At 40.1% G+C, this 20232-nt stretch overlaps 2 protein-coding genes across 5 annotated transcripts; both read left to right on the forward strand.

Annotated features, from left to right (window-relative positions):
• Positions 1-196: 196 nt before the first annotated feature.
• Positions 197-4299, forward strand: LOC144538312 (uncharacterized). Its single transcript, XM_078282374.1, has 4 exons — positions 197-248; positions 1865-1969; positions 2828-2932; positions 4074-4299. The coding sequence occupies exons 1-4, from the start codon at positions 208-210 to the stop codon at positions 4297-4299; spliced, it is 477 nt and encodes a 158-aa protein (XP_078138500.1). The 5' UTR covers positions 197-207.
• LOC139920691 (protein NLRC3-like) lies at positions 4191-19669 on the forward strand. 4 transcript variants are annotated; one of them, XR_013504210.1, is made up of 7 exons: positions 4191-4282; positions 5085-6891; positions 8696-8869; positions 9960-10133; positions 10479-10525; positions 14018-14221; positions 19451-19669. XR_013504210.1 is itself a non-coding variant. In XM_078282376.1 (6 exons), the coding sequence occupies exons 2-6, from the start codon at positions 5129-5131 to the stop codon at positions 19489-19491; spliced, it is 2199 nt and encodes a 732-aa protein (XP_078138502.1). In that variant the 5' UTR covers positions 4191-4282; positions 5085-5128; the 3' UTR covers positions 19492-19669. The 4 variants fall into 4 exon arrangements, 3 of the variants coding, with proteins under 3 accessions (XP_078138502.1, XP_078138501.1, XP_071766847.2); XM_078282376.1 differs by lacking the exon at positions 14018-14221; XM_078282375.1 differs by lacking the exon at positions 19451-19669 and having other exon boundaries at positions 14018-18184.
• Positions 19670-20232: the final 563 nt, after the last annotated feature.

The following is a 20232-nucleotide window of genomic DNA, read 5'->3' on the forward strand; positions in this document are numbered from 1 at the left end:
GGTTAAGTGTTTTCTGCTTTCTGAATAAATGGTTGAGTACATAAAGAGATTTATAAACCCTCCTCTTAGTTTTCAGATGATATATGTGTTTCTGAATAAATGACTGAGAAGATGAAAAGATTCTATAAAATCTCTCCTCTTAGTTTTCTGATGAGTTCAGCTGAGTCTGCAGCTCCCAGCCTTATCTCTATGAAGAGTGACCGATCCATGGAGCTGCCACCCTTCCTCAGTGGCGAGGCGTCAGAAAGGTAATTCTGTCATGCAAAATCCCCTTAAAATGAGTTAAGGGAGTTATTAATGGTGGAGATTCCATCAAAACCACCTTAAACACCCCTTAATTTTTAACTCCTTACTTTCTAAAATAATGAAAGATTCAGGGAGACTGGAACTTTCCATTAATTTCCACTTAATAACCCCTTAAAATGAGTTAAGGGAGTTATTAATGGTGGAGATTCCATCAAAACCACCTTAAACACCCCTTAATTTTTAACTCCTTACTTTCTAAAATAATGAAAGATTCAGGGAGACTGGAACTTTCCATTAATTTCCACTTAATAACCCCTTAAAATGAGTTAAGGGAGTTATTAATGGTGGAGATCCCATCAAAACCACCTTAAACACCCCTTAATGTTTAACTCCTTACTTTCTAAAATAATGAAAGATTCAGGGAGACTGGAACTTTCCATTAATTTCCATTTAATAACCCCTTAAAATGAGTTAAGGGAGTTATTAATGGTGGAGATCCCATCAAAACCACCTTAAACACCCCTTAATTTTTAACTCCTTACTTTCTAAAATAATGAAAGATTCAGGGAGACTGGAACTTTCCATTAATTTCCACTTAATAACCCCTTAAAATGAGTTAAGGGAGTTATTAATGGTGGAGATCCCATCAAAACCACCTTAAACACCCCTTAATTTTTAACTCCTTACTTTCTAAAATAATGAAAGATTCAGGGAGACTGGAACTTTCCATTAATTTCCACTTAATAACCCCTTAAAATGAGTTAAGGGAGTTATTAATGGTGGAGATCCCATCAAAACCACCTTAAACACCCCTTAATTTTTAACTCCTTACTTGGATATGGACCAATGTAAGGGACATCAGTATCTGCTGGAAAGAGTCTGAAAATAACAATCTACATTTAAGCCTTAGAAAGTGTTGAAATGTCTTAAATCCAGTTATTAGAGGTCATATTTTTTCACCATACATGTCTCTATGAACCACTCATCACTTAAAATACCCTTACATTTACATTAATTCACCCCTTAATTCATGCAAAATCCCCTTAAAATGAGTTAAGGGAGTTATTAATGGAGGAGATCCCATCAAAACCACCTTAAACACCCCTTAATTTTTAACTCCTACCTTTCTAATATAATTAAAAATTCAGGGAGACAGGAACTTTTCCATTCATTTCTACTTAATAACCCTGTACACCTGCATACAAGGCATGAAAAAACCCTTAATTACTAGTGTCTCTGTGAATCAACCCATGAATAAAACCCTTATAAACCCATGATACTAACCTTACTTTATTAAAGCTATCTTATTTTTAATGGATAATTCATGTTTATGTAATGAGAAATTAAGGACATTTCAGGGGTAAAATTAAAGGATTTGGTTTCATAGTGTGTCCACGATATTTAATAATAAATAAATATAATAAATAGTCTTGATAGAAGACAAATATCGACCGATATTTCAGCAAACTGATATGTCGGTCTAGCCCTACCATGCACCCAAACAAATAAACAAACAAAGGAACAAGTAAATACATTTGTATTATATATAAGTGTTTCTAATTTTTGAATAAATGACTGAGTAGATAAAAAGATCGTGTAAGAAAATCTCTCCTCTTAGTTTTCAGATGAGTTCAGCTGAGTCTGCAGCTCCCAGCCTTATCTCTATGAAGAGTGACCGATCCAAGGAGCTGCCACCCTTCCTCAGTGGCGAGGCGTCAGAAAGGTAATTCTGTCAGTTTGAAAGTTATTCTATTTGGTACTGTGATTGAAATGTCTTGCGCCTTATTATTGGATATGGACCAATGTAAGGGACATCAGTATCTGCTGGAAAGAGTCTGAAAATAACAATCTACATTTAAGCCTTAGAAAGTGTTGAAATGTCTTAAATCCAGTTATTAGAGGTCATATTTTTTCACCATACATGTCTCTACGAACCACTAATCACTTAAAATACCCTTACATTTCCATTTACATTAATTCAGCTGTTAATTCATGCAAAATCCCCTTAAAATGAGTTAAGGGAGTTATTAATGGAGGAGATCCCATCAAAACCACCTTAAACACCCCTTAATTTTTGACTCCTACCTTTCTAATATAATGAAAAATTCAGGGAGACAGGAACTTTTCCATTAATTTCCACTTAATAACCCTGTAAACATGCACAAAAGGCATGAAAAAACCCTTAATTACTAGAGTCTCTGTGAATCAACCCATGAATAAAACCCTTATAAACCCATGATACTAACCTTACTTTATTAAAGCTATCTTATTTTTAATGGATAATCCATGTTTATGTAATGAGAAATTAAGGACATTTCAGGGATAAAATGAAAGGGTTTGGTTTCATAGTGTGTCCACGATATTTAATAATAAATAAATATAATAAATAGTCTTGATAGAAGACAAATATCGGCCCGATATTTCAGCAAACTGATATGTCGGTCTAGCCCTACCAGGCACCCAAACAAATAAACAAACAAATGAACAAGTAAATACATTTGTATTATATATAAGTGTTTCTAATTTTTGAATAAATGACTGAGTAGATAAAAAGATCGTGTAAGAAAATCTCTCCTCTTAGTTTTCAGATGAGTTCAGCTGAGTCTGCAGCTCCCAGCCTTATCTCTATGAAGAGTGACCGATCCAAGGAGCTGCCACCCTTCCTCAGTGGCGAGGCGTCAGAAAGGTAATTCTGTCAGTTTGAAAGTTATTCTATTTGGTACTGTGATTGAAATGTCTTGCGCCTTATTATTGGATATGGACCAATGTAAGGGACATCAAAGTCCTCCTCTGTCCTCCCTGACAAGACGTGACGAGACTGGCTGTGTTAAACAAGGCCAGCTATTCCTAATTTTCAGTCATTTGGTGTCATTTCAGTCATTTGGTTCCCCCTAGTGGACATTTAAATTATGCAGAGTTACACTCACTTTCACACCTAGTAGTCCGCTTCCTTGGTTCGGACCTAATGCGAGCATGATACATTGTTTTGTTTTTCAGTTTGTCTGGTTCGCTTTCACAAAGACAAAAATCCAGAACTCCAGAACTTGTAAGCCAAGCTATGTGGTTGGAAATGTTGTTTGATTATTGGTCAGATAGTCGGCGGGTAAAAATACAAGAAAACCCTCGCAATTTCTGTCTGTACAATATCTGACATCGTGGAGCAGCGTCAGGTTGTTGGTGTTAGTCTTGATTTGGAGGCAGATTAGCAGACTGTAGAGGACCGCAAATGTGAACGTCTGTCAAGAATGCGAGTATTAAATAATTGAATAATAAACATTTCAAGGAAGACGCTCTGCAATCAGATGCTAGTTTCACCAGTCACAAAAACAGGATGTGAAGATGTTGTTTTTAACCAATAAAATGCAGCATACATGGTACGCTTCCTGCGATTGGTTCAGATGATGTTCTCACCAGAAATGAGCCGCTCCAGAGTTCTAGAAGCGGACCAGACCAGCCCTTGAGTTGGACCAGAGACCGGTGGTTTGGTCCGTACCAGGGTTTGATTAGGGTGTTCACACCACCCCGAACCATCCAAACCAAGGGGTTAAATGCTCCAGGGTTCGATTCAAACGGACTGAACAAGGCTGCTGTGAAAGCATCTTAAATTATAATCTTGTGTAGCCTGGGAAAATACTCGGCAGAAAATGTTGGATAACGAGACCTTGTGGATCCAGAGCCAGGCATTTGATTGGTGCTGAGGAAATTCTCTTTTCACTTTTCCTTGCTTGCAAGTATGGTTGCTTGAACCAGGGTCCTCTGGTTGAAGGTCTCTTCTCGTTATTCCACCATGCTACCAATACATATGTTGTTTGTTGTGCTCCCGACAGCAAGCTGACCAGGGAACTATCCAGTTGTCCAGTGTGTGGGGAGGATTTGAGGGATCCAGTCTCTTTCGCCTGTGGACACCAGTCCTGCAGAAAATGTGTCAGCTCAGACTGGGACCAGTCTGGTTCACCAGAAAACTATGCTTGCCCCGAGTGTGGAAAGAAATGCAGAAAGGATCCTAAATACCGTGAAAATACAGACAAAGACACAGGTAAGTGTAACTGTTAGGTCTACAGGAAGCTGTATGGCTGCACTGAGCACCACCGTGCCTCCGATGCGCTCGTTGTCTTGATTTGTTCCGGAAGCTTTTCCCTCCAGACCGACTCGCGGGAACACCGACCCCTTGGTGTCCCGGGACCTCATCATTTACAAATTAAGCACTGTTCATAGTTGTACTATTACTACTAGTACTACTGCTGCTATGACCAGTATTACTACTAATACTAATGATAGATTAATATTTATACCAGTATTTCCCCTATAATTGACCGGGGTGGTATCGCTCTGTCCGTGACCATGTTATTATTTGTGACTTCAATCATGAAGGTGCATCTTGGCAGAAATACATTTGATTTCCACTACTGATTATAGAAACACTATAGAAAACACTATAGAAAATATTTTGATTGATTGTTGATTGAACACATGATGCCACCCTTAATTTTTACTGCCATCTGTGATAGGGAGATGTTGACCAGTAGAGGGCACAAGAGGGAGCAGTGATGTTTTTTTTTTTTGCTTTTATTTGGTAGTTCACAGTCGAGCGAGGGGGAGCGTGGCTAAGTGCCTGTGATGGCTAAGTGCCATCACAGGCACTTAGCCAACTCAGCCACCAGGACGCTCCACAAGCTTTGATTTTTATACAGAAATGCAATTCAACTCATATAACCATTGTAAAAAAATTTTGTCTTTGCCTTTGTTTTTTTTAGCTAAAAAATGATGTTGCTTTTAACCCTCAAAGGTCATATTGTTTAGAAATATGTAAAAACAAATTACTTATTTGATTGTTACAGGGGACAGCCTGCTCTTGAAAGTGAAGAAGAAATTTAAAAAAGCAATGAGAAAGAAATGTACTTTCACATATGAAGGTCCTGATGACCAACAGAGCTCCCTGAACAGCATATTCACAGCACTCTACATCACAACAGGAGAGAGTGATGCGCTATGTGTGGAGCATGAGATCGGACAAATCAAACAGAGATTGAGAAAGAAATCATCGGCCGAAATTTCAATCAACATAAGTAACATCTTCACACCTTTGCCTGGCCAAGAGAAACCCCACAGAACTGTCCTGATGAAGGGCATTGCAGGCATCGGAAAATCGTTTGCCGTGCAAAAGTTCATTCTTGACTGGGCCGAAAAGGAAGCAAACAAAGACATTGGTTTTGTTTTCAGTCTTGCTTTCCGAGAGGTGAATTTGAAGAAAGATAAGATCAGCTTGCATGGGCTCCTGACCGAATTCCATCCTGCGCTACATGACCTGAAAGATGCAGAGGATTATGTCAAAGCCAAGATTGTGGTGATCCTGGATGGTCTGGATGAAAGTAGACTTCTACTGGACTTTCAGAACAGCAAGATAGTAACGTCTGTCACTGAGGAAACATCAGTGGATGTGCTGCTGACAAACCTCATCAGGGGTAACCTGCTTCCCTCTGCTCTCCTCTGGATAACTTCCCGACCCGCAGCAGCCAGACAGATCCCTGCAGAGTGTGTTGACATGGTGATGGAGATAAGAGGGTTCACTGACCCACAGAAAGATGTGTACTTCAGGAGGAGATTCAATCATGACTTGAGCCTTGCTGACAGGATCGTCTCACACATTCGGTCTTCCCAAAGCCTCCACAGCATGTGCCACATCCCGATCTTCTGCTGGATTTCTGCCGAATTATTTCAGGAAACCTTTAGAGGAGACGAGAAAGCTGTAATCCCTCAAACTCTGACTGAGATGATGGCGCACTTCCTGTTCATTCAGACAAAACGCAGAAGCAGAAAATATGACAAGGAGACAAAAAGAAGAGAGAGAGCAGAGAAGCTCCTGCAGACACACAGAGAATTTCTTCTGAAACTCGGAAAGCTCGCATTTGACCACCTCGAGAAGAACAACCTCATCTTCTATGAGGAAGACCTGGAAAAGTGTGGCATTGACGTCACAGAAGCATCGATCTACTCTGGGTTTTGCGGCACAATTCTAAGGGAAGAAAATATATTTTCCCAGAAAAAGGTCTTCTCCTTTGTGCACCTGACCATACAGGAGTTCTTTGCAGCTCTGTACGTCTATGATTGCTTCACAAGCAAGAATACAAAGGCGCTCTACCACTTCCTCGGTCAGAAGCCACTGTTTTTTCCGAAAGAACGTACTTTACTTGATCTCCTAAAGATAACAGTGGACAAAGTGTTGGAGAGCAAGAACGGCCACCTGGACTTCTTCCTACGTTTCCTCCTTGGCCTCATGGTTGAATCCAACCGGAGAGTTCTTCCAGGCCTGTTGACACCCCTGGAACCAAGCTCAGATGCCACCAGGAAAATCCTGACTTACCTCAAAACCATCCGAAGAAAGGGCCTCTCACCAGACCGGTGCATCAACCTGTTCCAGACCATGGTCGAGATGAGAGACCACAAAGTGAAAGACGAGATTCGGGAATATCTGATGTTGACAAATCACTCGGGAACAGAGCTGACTCCTGTGCACTGCTCGGCGCTGGCCTACATGCTGCAGGTATCGGAGGAAGATCTGGAGGTGTTTGACCTTAAGAGTTACAACACATCAGAGGCGGGCAGAATGAGACTGATACCAGCTGTGAGGTGCAGCCAAAAGGCCTTGTAAGTTTCACCAGTTCCATTGTAATATGTATAATGTACAGTTATGCTTTGTACCTTAATGTCATACCAATAATCACAGTAGCAACAAATAAAACACTGCTAGAATGGTTGAAATGGATCTTTGACCAATATGATAGCACATACTGTATGATTAATTTATTTACAGCCACTATTTTTAAATCTTATTACTGAACCATTCAATTTTTTCAGTCGTTACTGTTTTCCAGAGTGTCTTACAATGAGTGCTACAGTAGAATAAGCTTGAATTCCTATTTTAAATTCCTATTGTTAGGGGTTCAAGCCCGTAGGATTGAAACCCTGTTGTTTGTCTTCTTCCCTAAAACTATCTGTACCTCAGAGACCTTTTCAGATAGGACACGGAAATGGCACCCCAACGCCCTGAAACTCATTGTTTCCTATGGCTTGTGCCACACAACCATGGCACTGTTTGGCACCGTTTGGCACCACTTGGCACCGTTTGGCACACTCACGCCTAAAGTTCAACCAAGTTGAACTTTTGCTCTGCGCGCTGCCCCATCCAGCCAATAGAAACAGCCAGCCAGCCAGGCACTGAAGCAAAAATATAGAAGTTGATCTTGGCTCTGTCTGAATTCCCTGACTTGTACAACACCAGTCTCTGTTTATACAGAAACCTCGGCAGGAAGGGTTCCTATCTTGGAAACAGGTTTGCTAGCCAAATGCCAAGCTTTGGCATTTGGCTTCCCAGATCTTCTACTCAGATCTGCGCTGGACTAAGCTGCGAGCGCAGCGCACACCGCATCCTATCTGAAAAGGTCATAAGTCCTAGAGCAACCAAATTTGGTGGATAGGTTTCAAATCTCCTTCACTACTGAGGCAACAAACATTAACCCAATCAGCCAGATGATGGTGCTATAACATGCAACTTCACATTTTGGCCAATAACTCTTAAACCATACACCCTAGAATCATGTTTTCTTTCTCAGATTTAGTAACACAAATACATTGCACATATTGGTTGTCATTTCAGTCATAAATGTTTCTGCCTATTTTTCGCAATTTCTCCTACAAAGTTGATCCAATCTCAGCAAAATTTTGCACACAGCTTGTATGGACTTTCTAGAACATGACTATTTAAAAAAAAAAAAAACTGCTTGGCCGTGGTGCTCAAATGAAGGCGACCACGATAAACGTAAATAGGAAGTGGGGCACAATTCCTAAACGCTTGATGCTAGTGGAAGCAAACCTCAGATAAATATTTGAGATGGAACCCAAAGTGTGACAGACCACATTTGGTCTCCATAGCACCACCATCAGGTCAACCTTGCAACAGCAACTAGCAACTTGTTTAAAATTTCTCCTACAAAGTTGCCTTAATCATTACTAAATTTTACACACAGCATATTTCAACTGCCTACATCATCTTTGTATCACAGAACATTTTAAAGAAAGATGTGTTAAAAGAAATATAAGTTCGGAGGTCTATTGAAAAATGATACCACCTACATTTTTACATTTACATTTTCATCATTACCTAATGCTGTTATCCAGACCGACCTACAATGAACGCAACATTAGAATAAGCATAAATTCCTACATCACAAACATTACAACCAGTAGTAAGGAGGTCAAGGGTCAGAGGTCACAGCACCCAGACAATAGATGGAACAAATGATCCTGTGATCCTAGAATGATTGTACCAACCAGGAAGAAAAGACAGCACATTTGTTTCTCTCCCTGTTTCTCACAATAGTTTTATTTATCATCATTTGTTATTTTTTCAGGAGTACATGAGTGTAACACCATTATCCAATCCTGTTCACAGACTAGCTGACTGTAAACTGACTGCAGAGTGGGTCGAGCAGCTGGCCTTTGCTCTCACATTCCCCAACTCGGCTCTGAGAGACCTGGACCTGAGCAACAACGACCTGAGGGATTCAGGAGTGGAACAGCTGTCTGCTGGACTGAAGAGTCCATGCTGTAGACTCAAGACACTGAGGTGCTTATCCATAGATGCACTATTTTTTTGTGACCCTTGGTTTGCAAAAAAATACTTTCTTCATAATGCAAATGGGTGGACAAGGCATTTCAATGCAACAGGAATTCTGTCGCAGGATGAAATTTACCTTCAAAGGGGCAATAAGTCATCTGTGAACTTTATCAACCTCTAATGGTGAACAGTAGGATTTGCAACGACACTGATAGAACTTGTCTCCTCCTACGCAAGTCACAGCCCCCCACCCTTCCATCTTGACCAGCAGTAAGGTCTTCTTTTCCCAATGTAAAGGAGTAAGCTAGCTAATTAGAGCAAGGGATCCAAGAGAAACGTCTAGTGAAGAGGAAACGTGTATCTGTAAACACTGTATCACCATGCTAAATACTGAAATAATAAAACTGCTTTGTCAGTTGCTTTGTTGGCTTGAGAACGAGGCTTTTCAGCCTTCGTAGCTGAAATGCGTTGCGATGCCGGTTGTTCGCTCGTAGAAACGTCTGTCATTGCTGAGCAATTGAAAATGGATGAGGTGTCTTGAAACTCCAATGAGCGGGGAGGTTTTGCTCCAAAATTGAGTCTCAGCAGCTGGCCAAGTCATTGCTCAGTCATGGGTATTGATCAACAATCCTATCAATCCCTAAAGATATATTATGGTCATTGGTGCTGTGGGGCAGTAAAAACCTTACTTATTGCCCCTTTAATCTACCAGATTACTGTGTTTTACTTTACGTTTAACTTTCTTTACATTTCAGGAATTTAGCAAAGGCTTTGGCCTCATAGGCAGTAGATTTGGACAGAGAATCACCTTAGGGTCCCGATCCAGACACTGAAGAATAATACTTCTCAAAAACCAGCTGCAAGTCAAAAATGTCAAGCTGTAGAATGCATTCTACAGTCTAGTAGCCCTGTGGCATCCTTTTCAAATAATGCATGGAAATTTCAGCTCTTACTTTGCTGCTGATTGTCTTCATACCTGACTTTTGTTTGATACATGTTACCATAACTGTGTCAGTATACTATCTTTAGTCGTCTGGAAAACCTTTATATAAATATGTCAAACCTCCATGTTGATGAAACAACCCTTGTGTTTACTCAGGTTGTCAGGATGCATGGTAACGGAGAACGGCTGTGCTTCTCTGGCCTCGGCTCTGAGCTCCAACCCGTCCCACCTGACAGAACTGGACCTGAGCTACAATCACCCAGGAGACTCAGGAGTGAAGCTGCTCACTGAGCTGGCGAATAATCCAAGCTACAGACTCACCGAACTAAAGTAATTAGTTAATAAGTCTAGATCTAGCTTGCGGTTGCAGTGAAGAGGTTAAGGATACTGAAATTGATATTTCTTACAAAAATGATAATGAGCGAACCTTTGTGACGTCACAAAGTTACGGAAGTCCAAACGGCTCGTTTAGAGGCTCGCTTTTCTAATATGGATTGTGTGGATTTAGTTTTGATACTTTCACCATGTTTAGATACACATCAAACTCCTTTATCATCACAGAGGCAAGGGGAGTCCTGTTTTACACCGTATGGGACCTTTAATGAATGAGTGCAGTAATACTTCAAGTTTAAAGGGTGAGCTAATAGATTTTTATTTGTCTTTTTTTCTCCACAGTGTTGGACATGGTGGAAGTTTGCGGATGACACCGGGCTTTAAGAAATGTAAGTATCTGTGAAGACTATTAGGGCTAAAATGATGATCCTGAATATTTTTCATATTCAATCATCTTGACAAGTGACATCATGATGGGAGTTACCCACAGAGGATATCTTACTACCTGGATGACTGAAATTCATCTACACAGACATAAGCCTTCATTTGGTTTGGTCACACTTTCTGTTTTCTCCTTATTTCATTGAACTGAGTTGAGTGTTTTCATCTCAGCGCTGAATTACGTTCCGCTCTGCTTCCTGTCAATCAGCTGACACCCACAGAAGAAATGGAAGACTCCTCCAGGAAATAATTCCTCATAAACATGTCGCCTAACAAACGTTACTGTCACACCATGTCTTTTTATTTAGGGCGTCGTGGCCGGGACAGCAGTTAATTTCAAGTTTGACACTGTAAAGATTGTATTTTAAAAACAACAAAAACCAAGTAATTATATTCATTGCAAAATGATTAGGGGGAATGTAAACCACACACAGAAATAAATGAGCTATGACTCTAAATTACACCTTTTCTTCTTTCAAAAAACACAACTTTTTCAACATCTGTTGAAATAAATGTGTTTTCCTACCTCCAGATGCCTGTGAGCTCACCTTGGACCCCAACACAGCACACAGAAACCTCTCTCTGTCCGAGGGGAACAGAAAGGTGACATGGGTGGCAGAGGAGCAGCCACATCCCGAACACCCAGGGAGGTTTAGCCACTGGTTACAGGTGCTGTGTGGCGAGGGTCTAACTGGGCGCTGTTACTGGGAGGTCGAGGTGTGGGAACCCTTAAACACTGGGGTAACCTACGAAGGAATCGGCAGGAAAGGGGAGACGGACGACTGCAGGCTGGGACGCAACGACAAGTCTTGGAGTCTGGTCTGTTCTCAGGAGGGTTGCTGCGTTCTGCACGACAACAAGAGAGTCGATGTGTCTTCTCTCTGCAGCCGCTCCAGTCGGGTGGGAGTGTATCTGGACTGGCCTGCTGGCGCTCTGTCCTTCTACAGGGTTTCCTCCGACACTCCGACCCACCTTTATACCTTCAGCACCGCGTTCTCCGCTCCCCTCTACCCCGGCATCGAAGTTGACCCTCAGTCTTCTGCCTCGCTTTGCCCACTCCCATAACCAACCTGCCTCTGAAACGTTCAACGCGTTCACACCGCCACCAACCCCAGAAACCAGTCTCTATTGCTATGTTCAGACAGGCAGCTCAAATTAATTTTTTTCCTATCACCATTATTGTCCATGTAAAGTCTAAACCCATTGATGTATTTGCCAGTCCGACGTTACTACTGTCTTTTCTACTGCAGGTTTGCTTGACCTCCCAGAAGTCATAGGCTCCCATTGTTTTCAAAAATCCACTAAAAACAGCTCAGAGACAAACTGCTGCATTGATTAACATAATCCATAATTTTAAATAACATGTATTGTGTTTTTTCCTAATATGACTAGAACACCACAATCATAGAGAGCCGAAACAGTAGTGTAGGCTGAAGCCTTCCTGTGGTTGTCTAGCGGCTAAATGGCTAATGTGATTTTCCATTGACCACAAAGTAGTCTGTCTTCTGCAACTAAACAAAGGTGTTGAGATTCACCTCTCTCTCTACGCAGCATAAGCTTTTAGACTATTTGCACGTTTCTGTTATTTTAGGGTGTCGAAACGTACAGAAAAGACTTTGTAACGATGGAGAACTACAATGGAGAATGTACCAACTGTTGACAGCAGCTGATCCTTCTGAGCAGGGAGCAGACTGTCTCATGGCAGGTTTTCACCTGTTCAGATGCAGTTTGGGACTTCACTAAAATCTCAGTTCAGGCTCATGATAGGAACTGAAGACATTTTTTCACAGCAGCCTGTAAAGCTGCAGCTAGCTAGCTAGCTACCATAGCTTGTTCCTTTTGTAGGAGATGGAACATTCCAGCTGGCTAAAAGCCTGCTGGGTCGTGTAGTTCGGTAACTAATTTTGTCATTCATGTAAATAATACTTAATGTGAAATTAAGCCAAGCGAGATGTGTTGATGCTTACTACAACATATTTCAAAATAAAAGCATATGCTTTTCAGATTGCTTCTATGAAGATATCTCCCATGCACTGACAGAGGGTTAAGTCAACCCAAGAGTGACAGAAATTATGTCAAAAAACGAAACAAACTGAAAATGAAAAACAAAACAAAACTGCAATGTACATTTTTTTGAGCATGATGTTCATCAAGGCAGCAGTTTGTTCCTGAGCTGTTTTTAATGGATTTTTTTAAAAACTATGGGAGCCCATGACGTCTGGGAGGGCAAACCTGCAGCAGAACAGACTCTTCATGGACAAAAATGGTGATAGGAAAAAATATTCTGATATGAGATTTCAAACCACATTAATAGGTGGTTTGAAATGTGATCCAAATCACATCTTTGAAAATGCAACTCAAAGTCTGACCTCTCAGATTGGATTTCAAGTGTTTTTTCATCAGTCTCCACGTGACACTTATTTGATGTCACACGTTGCGATAAGAACAGAGAACAACAAACATGGCGGAGAACCAGCAAGAGAGCAGTGGAGCCTGGAAGCTCCTCAGCAGCCTCCTCCGTCGTTGGTGTTCTGTACCACAACTAGATAATACATCAGAATAAACAAGTGTGAAACTTCCATGTTACTAGCTTGTTGCTAGAGTTGTTGGACAGAAAACATACGCTTGCGTCAACCAGTGCTGTAGTGACCAAGTGATGATAATGTCTACACAAACCCAATCTGGGCTTAAAGATCAGATTTCAAAAACGAATCAGATTTGCCTGCTGTCTGAAATGATCATACTGTCCAATGGGAATCAATTAATCAATCAATCTATGTATATACTGTATATAGCTATATCTGTTCAGTTGCTATATACTGTAGCAACTGAATAACCACCATAACCAGAGGTGGGATGTAGCAAAGTAAAAATAGGCCTACTTCATTGCTGCACTTAAGTAAGATTTTCAAGTATCTGTACTTTACTCAAGTTTTTCTTTCACTTAAGACTTTTTACTTTTACTCACTACATTTCAAAAGAAAATCTGTACTTACAACTTGATTTTCGAAAAAAAAAAAAATTTTCAGAATCAGACGCTGCTTCCATCCTGGAAGCAGCTGATCGAGAGCCAGATGTGATTGGCTGCTTGTTCAGCAAAGCGACACCAAAAATTAGGGAAAGGGACAGAGAGAGAGAGAAGCAACACGAAGAAGAGAGAAGCAACAAGAGAGAGAAGCAACGAGAGAGAGAAGCAACAAGAGAGAGAAGCAACAAGAGAGAGAAGCAGCGTTAGTGAATTCAGCTGCTAGCGTTCGGGTTCGTGATCTGAGCTGCAGACTCTTTCTCATCTGGGATTCAGAGGAACGCTCAACAGAAAACCAGTTTAGAACATCAGAAATTACTTTTTACTTTTACTTTTATACTTTAAGTAAATTTAAGTCCACATACTTTTATACTTTCCTTTATTTTAAATTATGATGCATGCAATTTTTTTATAGCAGAGAGTGGTGGAGGTGATGGAGGTAAAGCTGAGTGTCATCAGCATAGCAGCGGTACCAGACGCCATGGCAGCATATAATCTGTCCAAGGGAGAGCATATATAGAATGAAGAGGAGCGGGCCGAGAACCGAACCTTGAGGGACGCCCCGGGATAACGAGAGTCGTGACTGATTTTGAGTTTTTGATGTGGAACCGGGAACCAGGTGAGAAGAGTTAGCTAGTCTCCAGTATCGATGGCAGAGTAGACCGTCATTGGCGACTCCGATAACGGCCGTCGGATAACGGCCAATCTGGGTTTTGAGTTGAGCAGCAACATTGCGTTCGAGGATTTGGGAGAGGAATGGGAGATTTGACCTGGGTCTGTAGGTGTTGGGGATGTTAGGGTCGAGGATCTTTCCTTCGCAGACTCAGGTGCAGAAGTTTTCAGGAAATTTTGAAAATTGATGTTGACGAAATGAATGAATATGTTGACAACTTAATGCTTACTGTTGTATTATTTGTAGATAGAAGTCTGCCCTCTGCTGCTCATTTTTATGTATTGCGACTGCAGTATAGACCGGATGGGATGCATGTCTCTATTTAGGCAGGATAAAGTGGGAACAGGTGGGCTTAGTTCAGACGGGAAAGCGGTAAAGTCTTTTGACCTGTTTTCCGCTTGCTTTTTGTTTAGTCATGTTTGTTTTGTTTATAGATGTTTTCAACACGTATATGGAGACGGAAAATAAATACGTCTTTTGCAACAGGTTTGGAACTGCATTGGCGAAGTTTTTGAAAGCAAGAAGAGTCAGAAACATACAACTTCCCGTTTTACAGTGGTTGGAGGTGTTGACAACAGCTCTAGTAGTACAAGGTCAAGGCAGGAGGAGAGGGTGTGGTTGTAGGTGTCTACCGGCTCTGAGGGAGAGAGTGTCAGATGAATGGGTGAGCTCTGAGGGAGAGAGTGTCAGATGAATGGGTGAGTTGGTAATGGACTCAGAGAGACAGGGAGAGAAGGTGGCAGGAGCATTAAGAGCATTCAGGGATGCTTAAACATGATAATCCTGTATTTTTACTGCTTTAGTATTGTGTTTCATAACATTAGTATTGCTCATAACATAGTTTTGACGCGTTAACATAACCAGCTACCATACTGATTAGGTAAAAACTCAATGATTTTACTTCCACTGACCATTAAGTGTGATCATGGTGTTAGATTTAGTATAGTTGTCTTTGCATTGTGGGAGTTGATAGTGCGTGTCTTTAATGGTGATTGCTGTTAGCTGACAAACAGGAAACCAGTGTGTTACATTTTGAGTTTTGGTCCAATAAAACTGTGGTACATTACACTTTTAAAAAAGGATGTTTCATTCTCCACAAATGTGTGTCTAGTTTGGGAAAGGAGATTTGTGTTGCTTAATTGTAACAGTACATGCTGTGTTGATGTCCCAAACTAGACACCCAGATGTGCCGGGGTTAAAGTGGGTTCGATTAATAAGTAAATAAATCTGATTGGCAGAGTAGAAATGCAAGAAATTTGTTTTAAATTACTATTTTTTTCTTACCCCCCCACCAATTATGTATCTTACCCCCCCCCCCCCCCCCACATTCAAAAATCCATATCAATTGAACCCTACTATATTTGAGTTTGATTTTGCACAGCAGCAAAGTTCAACATGTCAGCTTTACTAAGTTTCATTGTGTGAATGTGTGTGCTGGAGTGATACTGCAGTTTTGTGTTTAAAAAACAACAAAAAAAAAAAAGAAAAAAGAAAAAAAGAAAAAAGAAAAACTGGCCGCTATATAGCTACTTCTCAGCTTTGCATTTCATTTTCTTTCCTGTGGTTTTACCCGTTTTTAATTATTTTTGTTTCTTTCGCACTTTGAGATCTGTTTTTAATGAAAAGTACGTCATAAATAAACAGCATTTTAAACAGCATCAGTATTATTTAACATTAACTGTAGTCATCATGTTAAGCTCCTTGTAAAATTCCCAGCTAATAAACTAAACTAAACTTGTTTATGATCGTGAAATATAAGGCGTGAAATATAAGAGAAGCTAAACTATTCTCCTCAATGATTTGATTTACCTCGTGTTACACCGTGTGTTTTTGTGGGTTTAAAATCATACATACATATGTCAATTATGTATATATTTATATTTGGGCTTACATATATTCAATATGTATTTTGGCATACCTTTCTGTTGATATCACCATATATTGATGATGGAGGAGAACTAAAGTACTTGGCAAGAAATGATGTACATTGGACTTTAAAGTCACAATGAAATGAAAAATTACTTTTTCACATTGTTAGCTAATTTTCCATGCCAGTCCCGCCACAACATCCTGTTTCAACAGGAAATACATCAACTTAAGGAAGCAAGATGCTCTTAAAATGCTGTTTCATTGTGACTTTAAAGGAAAAAATGAAAATTCTGTCATCATCTACTCACCCTCATGCCAAATGAAACACAGGTGAAATTTGTTAGTCCATATAACACACAGGGAGGTTGCCAGCACAACTTGGTAGCAGCCTTCTCCAAAACAACTGAAGTCAATGGGGACCGGTTCTTTAGAGTTCCAAAACAAAAACAGCCAAACAATCACACTGTGAATAGAAAGACCTATACACCATTATTTGTTGCAAATCAATCAGCTGTAGTTAAGATTTGCACTAAATTATGGTGTAAATATACTGTAGGTCTTTTTGGAACTCTGAAGAACTGGTCCCCACTGACTTCAGTTGTTTTGGAGAAGGCTGCTATGGAGATGTGCTGCAGCCTCCCTGTGTGTTATATGGACAAACTTCACCTGTGTTTCAACTGGCATGAGGGTGAGTAGATGATGACAGAATTTTCATTTTTGGGTGAACTATTCCTTTAAGAGTTAATTAAATCGAAGGCAAGCTGAATTATTTGTTTGATTCATGGGACCTAAGTTTGTTTGTAAGTGGTTTTGCGTGCTGTGTGCTGCTGTGCCATGTGTGCCTCTTGCCCCGTACCTGTGTGTACGCTGCACCTGTTCTCAGTGACTTCACGGATAATAGTGTTGGTTTTTTTTCGCAAAATATTTTTATTGAAAACAGTTTTAAACAACATAATGAGCATGTGGGTGTACATTTTAGAATTTTTTACCATGGAAAAGAAAAAAGACAGTAAGGAACACTCACAATACACACATAAAAAAAAAAAAAAGAACAAGAAAAAACAGCAAAGGTACAAAACCCGAAGAACCCAAACACACCAACATTTAAACACCCCACCCTGGCTCAGTAAGAGTGAAGAGTACACATAACAGAATTTAACAAACCAGCCCTTAGTCCGGCAGGACCTGCAAGTCTGTAAAGTATGATAAAAAAAAGGTTGCCATTTGTGAAAAAACTTATCAGTATATCCTCTCATTGTATATTTAATTTTCTCAAGTTTGAGAAAAAACACAGTGTCTTTGAGCCACTGTGAAACAGAGGGAGGGTTAGGAGATTTCCACTGTAGGAGAAGGCGACGTCTGGCTAGTAAAGATGTGAAATTAATCATTTCTTTTTGCACAGAATTTAATCGGCCTGACTCATCCGGGGTCCCAAAGATAGCAATCAGTGGACAGGGCTGTATATGTATTCCCATTATGGTAGACATTATATTAAAATAACTGGACCAAAAATGATGTAACCGTGGGCAGAAGAAAAACATATGGCTCAAATGACAATGTGGGTTCAAATATCTATCACATTTATCCTCCACCTCAGGGTAAATTTTAGACAGTCTTGATTTAGAAAAATGGACCCTGTGTATAACTTTAAACTGAATGAGTGCAAGACGAGCACACGACGAGACCGTACATAGCCCACCTACAACTTCCTCCCACCGATAATAGTGTTTTAACATAACATTAAGGATCCAAGACACGGAAATACACGAATCAATCAATCAAAACGAATCAGTACGCCCTCAAGTAAGCTGTAAAACATCGTTGCCTGGTTGATACTTTGATTTTGTGCTCCCAGTATCACTGGGCGACGAATTCAAGCGCAGAACTAAAAAACGAGGTCTTGCGTTCCTAATACTGATACCGATTTCTAATTCAATAATTGTTTCAGTGTTACATTACACTGATCAACTGTCTATCAGTGTACCACAGTTCATCAATGGACCACTGTCAAAGTGAGACTGTATGGTTTCTGACAAAGCATGTTGTGCCGACAGAAAGTTTGAACACTGGATGGAAAACAGAAGGGTCAAAACATTTGTGTATTACATTATAAGATTCTCACTCAGAGAGGGTTTAGGGTTTAGGGTTTAGGGTTTAGGGTTAGCAACTCCCTAAGAGAGTCTGCAGCGTTATTTCTGTTAAAACAGGTCTTTTATTATGCTATATTATCATTTTGTTATATTCAGAATTTAAGCATTGCTCATTGTACTTTGTGAATTGATAAAAAGAATAAAAAAAAGTAAATAAAGAAATCGGGAAATTAACCAAACCTGAACGGTGTGGTTTTTGTTTTTATTACAGTTTTTCCACTAAAGCTGGAAGTTGGGACACAATCACTAAAACCTGAAACTCGTGAATCAAATCCCTAAACCAAGTCTGCAAACCGACAAGCACATTTTCTGCTTTTCACTCAGTTTGCAATTCTCTATCACACTTTTTGCAAAACACTACACACAGTAATGTGCAGTTTTCTCTTGTTCTCTACATTAGGCACAACATTCAAAAACTAAAATCACGTGTTCATTTGGAAGCACTGCCATCCCAAATGCTTCACTTCATTTACCAACTGGCCACATCCACTCATCACACATATAAACACTGATATCTGAATTGTTCACTCAGAAATCAGAGCTTTAGCTCTATAGAAAAGGCCACAGGTGAGCTCTCTTGTTTTTGAGAACAATGTTGCAGTGAGAGCTAGAGGAAGAGGAGTGACAGTAAGAGGAGGAAGAGGAGGAGAGGGACAAAGAGGACAAGGAGAACAGTTATCTCAGATAAGATCCGGGTCACTTTGGTCCACCATGTGGTCCACATGGGCTGAGCTTCACTGCTGCTTCCATCATCCAGACATTCAGACATGAGAACAGGCAAGTAGCCTCCTGTCTGCACCATGCTGCTGCTCTTTATACTGTAGTATACTGTAGTAGTAGTAGTAGTAGTAGTAGTAGTAGTAGTAGTAGTAGTAGTAGTAGTAGTAGCAGTAGTAGCAGTAGTAGTAGCAGTAGCAGTAGTAGTAGTAGTAGTAGTAGTAGCAGTAGTAGTAGTAGTAGTAGCAGCAGTAGTAGTAGTAGTAGTAGCAGTAGTAGTAGTAGTAGCAGTAGTAGTAGTAGTAGTAGTAGTAGTTGTCCTACACATCAGTAGGCCTGTGCTACTCAGTGATGGTTGGCCAATGTTATAGTAATGTGTCATTTCATATTGAAAAATAGAAATATTCTTGTACCCTAACCAATCACATCATGTTTTTAGATCTTCTGCAGAACTGGGAGACGACCGGTCTTGGCTTGTGATGTAGACGAGCTGTCCGACCCAAACAGGAGGCGGGGTGCAGCCTCGTTTCTTTTTACTGTATCCTTTTTCAATTTTTATTTATTTATTTATTTATTTTTTACAGAAAAGCCTTTTTTCTTGTGTTTTGTATGTAGAACACTTCACATATCCAACACATTCAAGTGCTGAAATAAAGTATTTGTGATTGAAATACAGTATTTGTGTGTTACTATATTACTGTACACTGTAACAGTCGTTTACAACAGGCTACTGTGCATAAGTCTAACTCTGAAAATGCAAAAGGCATAAGCCTACTGATGAGATATTCATAACAGTGTTTTCCGTTGAGCACATCAGTGTGTAGTCGGTTGTTAGAAAGATGTATTCATTTGATGGTTGTGTGTGTCATTTTACTGCAAAAATGAGATAAAATGGTTTTGAATGCAGTGTTTCATTTTGCCAGTGATTTGTGGAGTTTTTCATTTTGTGTTAGTGGTTTTGTGTTTAGAGTTTTGAGAAAATGAGCCCTAGTTGTGAAAAACTATATGAAAATTTTTCTTAGTTGTCATGCAGGAAGGCTGTAGGTAGCAATCTCATTAAATCATCTCATAAGTCATTTTGTGATCACAGCACTTAACTACCGGCTGGATGTTTGGTTTGTGGTCGACATGACAGTTTAGTTTTCTATAAAACATGAAGTCGAATGTTTTATCGCTAAGTTCATGTGTGTTAAGAGTGAAAGAGCTGATCAGGAGGTTCAT

Source organism: Centroberyx gerrardi, unplaced genomic scaffold (assembly GCF_048128805.1).
Source record: "Centroberyx gerrardi isolate f3 unplaced genomic scaffold, fCenGer3.hap1.cur.20231027 Scaffold_103, whole genome shotgun sequence".
NCBI classification, from domain to species: Eukaryota; Metazoa; Chordata; class Actinopteri; order Beryciformes; family Berycidae; genus Centroberyx; species Centroberyx gerrardi.